Source organism: Cherax quadricarinatus, chromosome 68, assembly GCF_038502225.1.
Source record: "Cherax quadricarinatus isolate ZL_2023a chromosome 68, ASM3850222v1, whole genome shotgun sequence".
Taxonomy (NCBI): domain Eukaryota; kingdom Metazoa; phylum Arthropoda; class Malacostraca; order Decapoda; family Parastacidae; genus Cherax; species Cherax quadricarinatus.
The window spans coordinates 2,625,809-2,639,381 of record NC_091359.1 but is presented as its reverse complement, the minus strand read 5'-3'; the positions used below and the strand labels follow the sequence as shown (position 1 = coordinate 2,639,381).

Here is a 13,573-nt window from a genome sequence, read left to right as displayed (position 1 = left end):
GAAAAAGATCAGATTTCCACTTTTTTTTTTTTAACACATCGGCCGTTTCCTAGCGAGGCAGGGTGACCTGAAAAAGAAGAAACACTTTCATCATCACTCCATCACTGTCTTGCCAGAAGCATGCCGATACTACAGTTCAAAACCTGAAACATATCTCCACCCCCTCCTTCAGAGTGCAGGCACCGTACTCCACACCTTCACAACTCTAAGTCTGGCTAACCGGTTTCCCTGAATCCCTTCATAAATGTTACTTTGCACTTAGCGTTTATATAGTAACTTACATTATGTTTTTATGAATTAATAGTCTTAGCACTTGTTTTCTTTACAGGCTAGTGACAAGATTGTGTATGTGGCTGGAGCATTTGACCTGTTTCATGTTGGACATTTGGACTTTCTGGAAAAGGCTCGTCAGGAAGGAGACTTCCTCATTGTCGGACTCCACACAGACCCTGTCGTTAATCGATACAAAGGGGCAAATTACCCTATTATGAATCTGCATGAGCGTGTTCTTTCTGTTTTGGCTTGCAAAGTAAGTCTTGTTTTTAATTCTATCTAATTTTAGTCATTATCTTAATGAAGAAATGTGAAAGAAAATTGTACGCTGTTATTAAGGTAATATTTAAATTAGATGTACAATACTGTATTCTGTATTGCATATGCTATATTTATAGATACATTTAAGAAATACCATACACAGTAATACAATATTACATTAAAGTATAATAATAATAATAATAATAATCCTTATTTCTACAATTACATGATACAACTTATATAAACCTTGCTGACATCAGTGACACACTATATAGAAAGCTTCTGGTTATGCAGAGCATTTCAGGCAGGTTGTATATTTTTTTTTTTTAACACATCAGCTGTTTCCCACAGAGGCAGGGTGACCCATAAAGAAAGAACCCAAAAAGAAAGAAAAACTTTTCATCATCATTCGACACTTAGAACCCAAAAAGAAAGAAAAACCTTTCATCATTTGACACTTTCACCATCACTCATACATAATCACTGTCTTTGCAGAGGCACTCAGGTATGACAATTTAGATGTCCTTCCAAACTGCCAGTATCCCAAACCCCTCCTTTAAATTGCAGGCATTGTACTTCCCATTTCCAGTACTCGAGTCCGGCTAATCAGTTTCCCTGAATCCCTTCACAAAATATTACCCTCCTCACACTCCAACAGCTCGTCAGGTCCCAAAAATCATTTGTCTTCATTCATTCCTATCTAACACTCTCACACACGCTTGCTGGAAGTCCAAACCCCTCTCCCGCAAAACCTCCTTTGCCCCCTCCGTCCAACCTTTTTGAGGATGACCCCCCACCCCTCCTTCCTTCCCCTATAGATTTATATGCTTTCCAAGTCATTCTACTTTGTTCCATTCTCTCTGATGACCAAACCACCTCAACAACCCCTCTTCAGCCCTCTTGACTAATACTTTTAGTAACTCCACACCTCCTCCTAATTTTCACACTACGAATTCTCTGCATAATATTTACACCACACATTGCCCTTAGACATGACATCTCCACTGCCTCCAGCCTCGTCCTCGCTACAGCATTTACAAACCATGCTTCACATCTATAGAAGAGCATTGGTATACTATACTCTCATACATTCCTCTCTCTGTCTACACAGACTCCTCAGTGCACCACTCACTTGTTTTCCCTTATCAGTTCTATGATTTACCTCATCTCTCATAGACCCATTTGCTGACACATCCACTCCCAAATATCTGACTACATTCACCTCCTCCATACTCTCTCCCTCCAATCTAATATCTAATCTTTCATTGCCTAGATTTTTTTGTTATCCTCATCGCCTTACTCTTTCCTATATTCACTTTTAATTTCCTTCTTTTACATACTCTACAAAACTCATCCACCAACCTCTGTAACTTCTCTTCAGAATCTCCCAAAAGCACAGTGTCATCAGCAAAGAGCAACTGTGACAAATCCCACTTATTTTTATTCTCTCCTTTAATTGGTCCTGTCAAATTATGTACTTTTTGTATTCATTTAATTTTATTCCTACTGCTATATATTTTCTGTAAAAGCATTTGGCTTTTGTTACTAACCGTTGAAGGTTTAGTGTTAAGTTCTGACTGTAAAAATAATAATACTAACAGTTGCATGCTGTTTCAGTATGTGAGCGAAGTTGTAATAGGAGCTCCATATTCTGTAACAGCGGATTTGATGGACCAATTAAAAGTGAATTTGGTGTGTCATGGATTGTCTGAGATCATGCCAGATGCTGATGGCTCGGATCCATATGCCGAGCCCAAGAGGAGGAGCAAATTTAAGCTGCTGGATTCTGGAAATGACATGACCACCCAGAGAATTGTGGAGAGGATCATTGAACACAGGTAAGACACAAAGTCAGCATGTTTCTCATTATTTGTTTAGCTTTTAATATTTTGTATGGGTGTGTATTTTGAGTGTGCTTGTTTTTTGTTTGTTTTTTGTGTTGTTTCGGTGTGGTTTTTGTGTGTATGTTTTTGTGTGTGTGTGTTTTTCTGTTTGTTTTTTTGTTGTGTGTGTGCTTTCGTGTTTATAAATGTATGTGTGCTTGTTGTGTGAGTGTGTATCTGTGTGAATACATTCTGTCTTGGTCAACTGGAGAAACATTGGTCTTTCATGCCACAGAAAAGTGGAAAAAAGATAGTGATATGATGCATTTTTTATATAGAAATTATGCTAATAATATTGCAAATTTTAGTAAAGTTATGTGCTTTAGTTTCCATTTGGTCACTCTCTTATGTTCATCAGTACATATTCCAGTTGAGGAGCAGTCATATTCTGTTAACAACCTCAGAAATTTAAGTTTTACCAGACAACAAACTACTTAACCCTTTGAGGGTCGACAGGCCCTCTCCGAAACTCGTTCTCAGGGTCGGCCAAATTTAAAAAAAAAAAAATTATTTTCTCTTATGAAAAGATAGAGAATCTTTTCCCGATCATAAAGACACCAAAAGTTTGAAATTTGATAGAAAACTTACGGAATTATGCTCTCGCAAAGTTAGCGGTCTCGGCGATGTTTACGCATCGGCGATTTTGCCCACTTTGAGCCCCATTTTCGGCCAATTTCGCTGTACTAGTCGACAAAATACATGAATATTTCGCTAGAACTCCATTTTTTCTATCGAATGGGTGCAAGAAACCACCCATTTATGAAATTCAACTATCCAATACAGTGGTCAGAATTTAGCAATTTTGCCAATTTCACACAAATTTCAAAAGATGCCAATTTCCGAATAGGGTCCAGAATAAACAAGAAAGACATTCCTGGCACTAAAATGACATTTCCTCTAGTCATTAGTCACGTCTCAAGGCCCCTCTTATATTCTTTTGCTTTCCACTTTGAATTTTTATTCTCACAAAAAATATAAGATTTACTGTTATGCAGACTACTGCATTAGTGTAAAAAATGGTATAAATATTATTGGTGCACTTGTGAAAGAATATTAGACTCACCAGTTGACGTGTATTGCACGCTTGGCATGATTTGTTTACTTTTGAAGTTTGGTAAAAATCGAACATTTCTGCTACTTTGAGCTCAATTTCAAGGCACCTTTCATTGTAAAACCAGTCAAAATCATCTCAATTTCTGTAATATGTCTTCCATTCTATAAAATGAGACCAAGAAAACTAGAATACAACAATAAATACCATACGAAAATACACTGCAAAGTCGCTGATTTATTCCAAAAAAATGGTCAAAGTTTTTTTTTTCTCATTATGCACTGTGTGCTGCAGGATTTTTTTTAGACTGTGCACACTGACCACATAGACCCATTCTTTCATATGTAGGCCTACCAGCTTTCTCTCACTAGATTTGAGGCCGCTAGAATTTATGAGTAGTACTAGTACGTCAAAAACCCCTACGCGTAAGACGTACTAGTACGACCAAAACCCTCAAAGGGTTAATGCAATATACATTTATCTTGACAATTTTTTTAATACACAGCAAGAGAGGTAAACAGAATTTGCTAATTTCTTGTGTTTGAATCCACTCCAAGTTCTTGCAAATGCTTGTCTTAACCAAAACTTATGTTTTTCTGTCATTTATTTCATAACCTTTCTTCCATCTATAAAAGGTTAATATGTTGTATCTGCCTCTTTCTTGTCATTGTCTTCTGGTGTAAGAGAAAGAAGGCAAAGAGCGAGTTTAGGTAATTAAAATTGGGACTTGTCTGTAAAACCCTTTCTTTCATGCAAGTCAAATATAAAAATAAAAATTACTTTAAACTATTTTTTTTAAGTCAGATGATGTGGAAACAAGGCTGTTTCCAAGACCTTTGATTGTTGGAGTGTTCCCATTCAGTGTACATTAGAACCATCTATGAGCCCACATAGCTTTCTTCAGGACAATTTATTCACATGCATTTAGGCTCTTTCCATACCATATGATTGTACAGATATTTAGTATACCTGTATTTACCTGCTGGTCACCATCTTTGGTGGTGCTGGGAATTACAGGAAGCCCAAGGCATGTGCAGGCTCTCAAGTTTCCTGATCAGTATTGCCAAGTGAAACTTGAACTGTAGCAGTTTTGGCTTCGGCAGCTCTGGCAGGTATACTTCCATGTGTTTATTTCTCTATGGGTGATTATTATTTTTTCCCTGTTATTTGGCAAGCTTGAAGTTGTCCATTTTGTGTGTCACTTTGGACTTCTGGAAGTGTTTGGGGTTTTTATTATCCATCATTAGTATCCTAAGCATCTCTTGATCAAGTCTGTCATGCCTCAACTAAAGAGTTGCCTATGAGCTGACTTATCTAAGAACTTGTGTTGCTCTTGATTGAGCTTTTCTTTTTTCCTAGTGATATACAGTAGTATTTTTGTGGGTGTGTTCTTGGTACACAAGTAACCTTCACATAAGATAAAGAAACTCATGATAACATTTTGGTCTGACTTGGACCATTAACGAGTGTGACTAGTTGATGGTTCAAGTTGGGCTGAAAAGTCGCCATAAGTGTCTTTCTCCTGTGTGCAGGTTATTTGTGTATTGCTCCAGTCACAGTATTGTGAGCTTTTATTCTTTGTGGTCTTGGTGCTTTCATGTAGTACCTAATCAAGGCATACAAAGACTGTATACGTATTAGTAAATGATAGTTTTGTGATTTTTTTTTTTACTTCCTTGGCCATCTCCAACTAAAGCAGGGTGACCTAAAGTAGGAAACATTCACCATCACTCCCTCATTAGCTGTTTTGTCAAGTGTGCAGAAATCACATTTCCAATGACACATTTGAATCACAACATCCTTACCCATCTTTCAGAGTGTAGGAATTATAGTATCATTCATTCTTTTTCACAACTTTTTTTTTATGTATTGGTACTTAGACAGTGCTCTTAATATTGTAGCTAAACTGATGAATGTAGATTGTGAACATTGTTTATTTTCATATACCAATCTTGGATTGCTTTACATTGGAGAACAATTGCCACTCGACCATTTATGAAGTTGGTGACAGGTCATTTTGCATTGATGTAATGCTCCCTTTATTATTTTTTTCACGGCTCTGAATCCTTTCCAGATTTAATGATGATATTTTCTCATCTTCATTAATGTTCTTAGTATAAGTACTTGTTGCACTTCACTCCTAATATTTTAGAGTAACATTCTACTCGCTCAGGCTTTGTGTCCCTGCCATTGTTTTATCCATTCCAGAATTTTGCCAGTGATCTTGTGAGCTTGGATATTCTGGGCCAGCCTTTCATATGCCTCTTTATCGAAAGTTATTGAAAAGTCCATGTACAGCACACTAGCGGGAAGTTCTTGGTCATTGTAGTTAGTTACCTGTATAATAAATGTTAGGAAGTTTGTTAGGCAAAATTTGTTTTCCATAGTTCAGTACTGTAAGGTTTTTATTAGATTGGTTGCCAATTGCTTGAAATTAAATGCTATCGAGGAGCTTTAATATATGGAAAATTATTTTATTTTATTTATTTTAATAATGCATTGGCCACTTCCCACCAAGACAGGGTGGCCGTAAAAGAAAATTCAAGTGCTATAATTGACTTTTAGTTTTCTGATCTGTTTCTACATCCTTTCTTAAAGATGGTGGTGATTTGGTAGATTTCTAGGCTTGTGGCACACTTCTTGCTCAAGAGATTTTCTGAATAGCTGTCGTACTGGGATACATTATTTGTCAATTGCCGTTTTTGTAATTTTTGACTAGATTCTCTGGTGCCTTGGTCCCTATATTTGCTAATATTATACTGCATGTGTTCTTGACTATTTCATTTACAATAGGTACATCCTCAATTTTCAGAACTTGCATCAAGTATCCCCTCTGAAATTGGAATAGTTTTGCAATTTTCTTTTGTGAACATTAATGTGACCTGATTATTTAAGGTGTCTGTTGTCCATTTCATGTATCGGGTATGACTTTACTCTCTTCATGCTCTTACTGTGGCATTCATATTCATTTTATGTCTTACATACATTGTTGTATGCTTAAAAGGACTTGAGATTATTTCTTATTTTATTATATGCCAACTTTCTTTCAATGACTCATTTTGGCGAGTATATTAAATGTAAGTTAGGGTAGGAGGTAGACTTTTATAAAAGAAAAATATTCTACCCTTAGTTTACTGAAAAATATACAGTAGTACAAAAAGCATTTAATAAATAACAGTTAGCACTTGTAGGTCAGCATTCTGCATCAGTAGCATTGCTAGGGTTGGTGTCACCTGGGGGGGAATCTTTGGTGTCACCCAGGGGGGAATCTTTGGTGTCACCCAGGGTGGCATCTTTGGTGTCACCCCCATGAAATCCAAGGGTGGGGAGGGATGGGGGGAGTAAACTCCAGTTACGTCACTACTGCATGACCAGTGACTAATGTTTAGCAATGAGAACATTTAAGGGCCATAAACCAAATAGGAGAATACTTCTCAACTTTATTAATGATAAAATAAATAATCGTAGTAATATTGAGAAAACATAAACTTAAATACCACTTTGAGTACAGGCAACAGATCCTACATTTATTCATCTTCAACAATGCAAAAAAAAAAAAAAATTGAAAAATAAAGAAAAACATTGAAATATCAGAGAAACACTAGTTCCGATTTGGCCTTGAGTACAGGTAACATCTCAGTGAATCTGATCTTACATTTCTTTGCCTTCAGTCCTGCAAAATCATCTATCACATCATCAAAATCAATGATTTTCCCTGTATAGGCTTATATGTACTCTGTAATCATACAATAGGCTATATAGAAATGAAGGATTTTTCTCTCATATTGCTGCAGCACTGTTTTGCACATTAGTGTCACCTTCTTTAGAGGCTCTATGGTGTCACCCCCCCCTAAATGGTGTCACCCAGGGTGGCCCACCCCCCCTTACGACACCACTGTTCTGCATATCTTGAATTTATAAGGAACCACGAGGGAATGGTGGTGATGAGCAGTCAGGTTTGGCATTGGCCTTCTTTAACTCTCTATCACTCAAAAGGAAACAGTCCAGTGTTAAATACATTTAGCATCTTCTCCCAGTATCTGGCAGAAGAGAATTGCTGCATGTCTTGGCACGAGAGGAAATGGTGACTAGCTCTAATACGTTAATGCTGCTGTGCCACAAACTTGTCACTGCTAAAGGGACTCCCCCTTCTCATATTTCTTCCAGTGCATAAGAAACAATAATAATAATAATAATAATATAATAATATCTTTATTTACTACAAGTACATGTACAAGGTGAGATTAAGACACATGTGCAACATCTGGGTATCTTTATTGTAGACGTTTCGCCATCCAGTGGCTTTATCAATACAAATTCTAGGACATAACTTGAAGACAGTAGAACTATGTACAGAAGATGAGGTAATCAGTCCCTCAACCTTGGAGTAGGTGCGAAGAGCACCATAGTCGTGGAGAATCTCCACGACTATGGTGCTCTTCGCACCTACTCCTAGGTTGAGGGACTGATTACCTCATCTTCTGTACATAGTTCTACTGTCTTCAAGTTATGTCCTAGAATTTGTATTGATAAAGCCACTGGATGGCGAAACGTCTACAATAAAGATACCCAGATGTTGCACATGTGTCTTAATCTCACCTTGTACATGTACTTGTAGTAAATAAAGATATTATTATATTATTATTATTATTATTATTGTTTCTTATGCACTGGAAGAAATATGAGAAGGGGGAGTGCCTTTAGCAGTGACAAGTTTGTGGCACAGCAGCATTAACGTATTAGAGCTAGTCACCACCATAGTCGTGGAGAATCTCCACGACTATGGTGCTCTTCGCACCTACTCCTAGGTTGAGGGACTGATTACCTCATCTTCTGTACATAGTTCTACTGTCTTCAAGTTATGTCCTAGAATTTGTATTGATAAAGCCACTGGATGGCGAAACGTCTACAATAAAGATACCCAGATGTTGCACATGTGTCTTAATCTCATCTTGTCGGTATTATATACCATTCGTACACAACATGTACAAGGTATACAGGCCTAGCTGACATCAATGACATACTACTATATATAGAAAGCCGCTTGTTATGCAGAGCATTTCGGGGCAAATTAGGTCAGTTCTGTCCCAGGATGCCATCCACACCAGTCAACTAACACCCAGGTGCCCATTTTACGGATGGGTGAACATAGACAACTGGTGTAAGGAAGCATATCCAATGTTTCCAGCCCTTTGCTGGGAATCAAACCCGGACCCTCACCGTGTGAAGTGAGAGCTTTTGCCACCAGGCCACAGGGCACCTGTGATCTGGGCACACTGGTTATGTGTTGCTGTGTGTGACCAATGCCTTCAGTTTTTCTAGCAGAATACTGAATGTCTTGGCATGAGATGAGAAATATATATGTGGCAGCAACTGATGCACTCTTGAAAATATGTTGCTGTCAACAATTTTTCTCATGGCTATGTGGGTACCATCCTAATTTCCATACAGAAAACATGTTTTACCTCAGCAATTCTAAAACAAGTTCAGTTTCTCTACTTAATGGTACATTAAACACTTGCTGCACCATGTAGCAATCACTTTCAGTTAATATTTCCAAAAAATTAGGGAGAATTGTGTGGGAGATGTTTTCACCTCATGAAACCAGAGTCATGAGACAGATTTGTAAAACTTTAACTGATGAGTCAGGCAGATTACTATGATATAAACAGTGGGACAACAATCATCAGGGTTTGCCTGGCATTATCAAGTTTATAATACTGTATGTATATTATCACGTGTATTGATACATTGAGATCTAATATGTACAGCAAATAGTGCATTCTCAATGTTGGTTTTCTTTCTTATCCTTATTTTTATGTGAATCTTTTGAGGCATGCCATATGCTTCAAGTATGGAGTTTTCTTGAAGATTTTCCATTAATGTTCAAGCTTTGGGATGGTTATGTTGTATTTTGAATGTTTTATAATTTATGTATGTATATGTATATATATATGTGCGTGTGCAATAATCGCAAACAAGCACTCGACAATGCCAGGCAGCCACAGGTTGGGGGGAAAGGATGACGTTGCTCAAGGCATCTTTTGCACTGCAAAAACAATGCTTCTTCAGGAGCATTTCAAATAAGGACATTGAAATGCTTTTAAGCTCCAAGTACACCATCTTGTTTGGCAACACAGCCCAGCCAGGAAAGGCAGGCACCAACTAGCTGACGACCCTAAGTGAATATTTTAAGAAAAAGAAAACAAAGATAAGCCCATTAGTATTACAAATATGGTAGTAAATGGTAGATTATAGCCCATAAGACCTGTCCACAATCACCATAGGGCCGTTGAATGTCCTTCCATCTTGATTAACCCTTTGACTGTCGCGGCTGTATATATACGTCTTACGAGGTACCGTGTTTGACGTATTACCTGGAGTTTACCTGGAGAGAGTTTCGGGGGTCAACGCCCCCGCGGCCCGGTCTGTGACCAGGCCGCCTGGTGGATCAGCGCCTGATCAACCAGGCTGTTGCTGCTGGCTGCACGCAAACCAACGTACGAGCCACTCATACTCATAAATTCTAGCGGCTTCAAATCAAGCAGGAGAAAGCTGGTAGGCCCACATGTGAGAGAATGGGTCTGTGTGGTCAGTGTGCACCATATAAAAAAAATCCTGGAGCACGCAGTGCATAATGAGAAAAAAAAACTCCGACCGTTTTTTTTAATTAAAATGCCGACTTTGTGGTCTATTTTCGTATAGTATTTATGGTTGTATTCTCGTTTTCTTGGTCTCATTTGATAGAATGGAAAACATATTGTAGAAATAGAGGTGATTTTGATTGATTTTACTATAAAAAGAACCTAGAAATGGAGCTCAAAGTAGGGGAAATGTTTGATTTTTGCCGATGTTCAAAAGTAAACAAATGATGCCATTGTCCAATAAATGTCCAACTAGCCATTCTTATATGCAGTCATGAATGGGTTGATGTTATTTATACAATTATTATAGTATTGCAGTAGTCTGCATAATAGTAAGTCTTCTATTTTTTGTTTGAATAAAAATTCAAAATAGAAAGCAAGAGTAATATCAGAGGGGCCTGGAGACATGACTGATGAACAAAGAATATGTTATTTTAGAGCCAGGAATGTCTGCATTGTTCTTTCTGGACCTTATTTTGCAATTGTCATATTTTTTAGTTTTTGTGAAATTGGCCAAATTGCAAATTTCTGACCACATTAGTAGGTAGTTGAAATCAGTAAATGGGCAGTTTCTTGTACTCAATCGATAGAAAAAATGGAGTTCTAAAGAAATAGCTATGAGTTTGGGCGACTGGAACAATGGAATTAGCCGAAAATAGGGCTCAAAGTGGGCGAAATCGCCGATTTGTAAAGAGCGCTGAGGTCGCTAACTTCGCGAGAACATAATTCCGTCAGTTTTCCATCAAATTTAGTTTTTTTGGTGTCATTACAATCGGGTAAAGATTCTCTATCATTTCATAAGAAAAATTTTTTTTTTTTTTAAATTTTGCGACACCAGGAGACACCTCAGGATTGGGGGTTGCGACAGTCAAAGGGTTAAAGATTATTTTTTTATTAATACATCGGCTGTATCACTGTCTTGCCAGAAGAGCCATGCCTACACTACAGTTAAAAAAATTGCAACAGCATTGTTCCCATGTTTATGGCATCACTTAAACAATACACCTCTGATCTACCATGGTCTGCTGGAAACTTAATTAAACATTAGCATAAATGAAACGGGTTTATTTATTACTGTATTTACAAAGAATGTTACAGTACTATCACTCGCAGTGCTAAGTACTAGCCATAGCTAGAATTAATTGTTAGCAAAATATGGTAAGAATTACATAGAATCAAAGGATCACCACCAACAACTGCAGTGTAAATAATATAAGCGAGTATATGCTACATACAACACAACCTGTGACTGCCGGGGAAACTATTTTGGTAAAAAAACGTAGTCTTGTAATTTTGTCCTGACTGAAACAGGTGCCGGACTCTGTTGCGGTAAATCTGTATTGTACCTGTACATACATAAACTATATACATATAAATATATATGTATATACATACATATATATATATATATTTTTTTTTTTTTTTTTTTTTTTTTTTTTTTTTTTTTTTCAACAAGTCGGCCGTCTCCCACCGAGGCAGGGTGACCCAAAAAAGAAAGAAAATCCCCAAAAAGAAAATACTTTCATCATCATTCAACACTTTCACCACACTCGCACATTATCACTGTTTTTGCAGAGGTGCTCAGAATACAACAGTCTAGAAGCATAAACATATAAAGATACACAACATATCCCTCCAAACTGCCAATATCCCAAACCCCTCCTTTAAAGTGCAGGCATTGTACTTCCCATTTCCAGGACTCAAGTCCGACTATATGAAAATAACCGGTTTCCCTGAATCCCTTCACTAAATATTACCCTGCTCACACTCCAACAGATCGTCAGGTCCCAAGTACCATTCGTCTCCATTCACTCCTATCTAACACGCTCATGCACGCTTGCTGGAAGTCCAAGCCCCTTACCCACAAAACCTCCTTTACCCCCTCTCTCCAACCCTTTCGAGGACGACCCCTACCCCGCCTTCCTTCCCCTATAGATTTATATGCTTTCCATGTCATTCTACTGTGATCCATTCTCTCTAAATGACCAAACCACCTCAACAACCCCTCTTCTGCCCTCTGACTAATACTTTTATTAACTCCACACCTTCTCCTAATTTCCACACTCCGAATTTTCTGCATAATATTTACACCACACATTGCCCTTAAACAGGACATCTCCGCTGCCTCCAACCGTCTCCTCGCTGCTGCATTTACCACCCAAGCTTCACACCCATATAAGAGTGTTGGTACTACTATACTTTCATACATTCCCTTCTTTGCCTCCATAGATAACGTTTTTTGACTCCACATATACCTCAACGCACCACTCACCTTTTTTCCCTCATCAATTCTATGATTAACCTCATCCTTCATAAATCCATCCGCCGACACGTCAACTCCCAAGTATCTGAAAACATTCACTTCTTCCATACTCCTCCTCCCCAATTTGATATCCAATTTTTCTTTATCTAAATCATTTGACACCCTCATCACCTTACTCTTTTCTATGTTCACTTTCAACTTTCTACCTTTACACACATTCCCAAACTCATCCACTAACCTTTGCAATTTTTCTTTAGAATCTCCCATAAGCACAGTATCATCAGCAAAAAGTAACTGTGTCAATTCCCATTTTGAATTTGATTCCCCATAATTTAATCCCACCCCTCTCCCAAACACCCTAGCATTTACTTCCTTTACAACCCCATCTATAAATATATTAAACAACCATGGTGACATTACACATCCCTGTCTAAGACCTACTTTTACCGGGAAGTAGTCTCCCTCTCTTCTACACACCCTAACCTGAGCCTCACTATCCTCATAAAAACTCTTTACAGCATTTAATAACTTACCACCTATTCCATATACTTGCAACATCTGCCACATTGCTCCTCTATCCACTCTATCATATGCCTTTTCTAAATCCATAAATGCAATAAAAACTTCCCTATCTTTATCTAAATACTGTTCACATATATGCTTCAATGTAAACACCTGATCTACACATCCCCTACCCACTCTAAAACCTCCTTGCTCATCCGCAATCCTACATTCTGTCTTACCTCTAATTCTTTCAATTATAACCCTACCGTACACTTTTCCTGGTATACTCAGTAAGCTTATTCCTCTATAATTTTTACAGTCTCTTTTGTCCCCTTTCCCTTTATATAAAGGGACTATACATGCTCTCTGCCAATCCCTAGGTACCTTCCCCTCTTTCATACATTTATTAAACAAAAGTACCAACCACTCCAACACTATATCCCCCCCTGCTTTTAACATTTCTGTCATGATCCCATCAGTTCCAGCTGCTTTACCCCCTTTCATTTTACGTAATGCCTCACGTACCTCCCCCACACTTACATTCTGCTCTTCTTCACTCCTAAAAGATGGTATACCTCCCTGACCAGTGCATGAAATTACTGCCTCTGTTTCTTCCTTAACATTTAAAAGTTCCTCAAAATATTCTCGCCATCTACCCAATACCTCCATCTCCCCATCTACTAACTCCCCTACT

At 37.9% G+C, this 13,573-nt stretch overlaps 1 protein-coding gene across 4 annotated transcripts in view; it reads left to right on the top strand.

The window, feature by feature from the left end:
• Positions 1 to 13,573, top strand: part of Pect (phosphoethanolamine cytidylyltransferase) — a 39,208-nt gene that overhangs the window by 10,754 nt on the left and 14,881 nt on the right. For 3 of the 4 annotated variants that reach the window (XM_053789779.2, XM_053789780.2, XM_053789781.2), the window contains exons 7-8: positions 329 to 529; positions 2,152 to 2,372. In XM_053789779.2, coding sequence (XP_053645754.1) covers positions 329 to 529; positions 2,152 to 2,372 — 422 coding nt within the window. Of the gene's footprint in view, positions 1 to 328; positions 530 to 2,151; positions 2,373 to 4,485; positions 4,581 to 13,573 lie in introns of all 4 variants that reach the window. The other variant, XM_070099598.1, reaches the window with a different exon arrangement.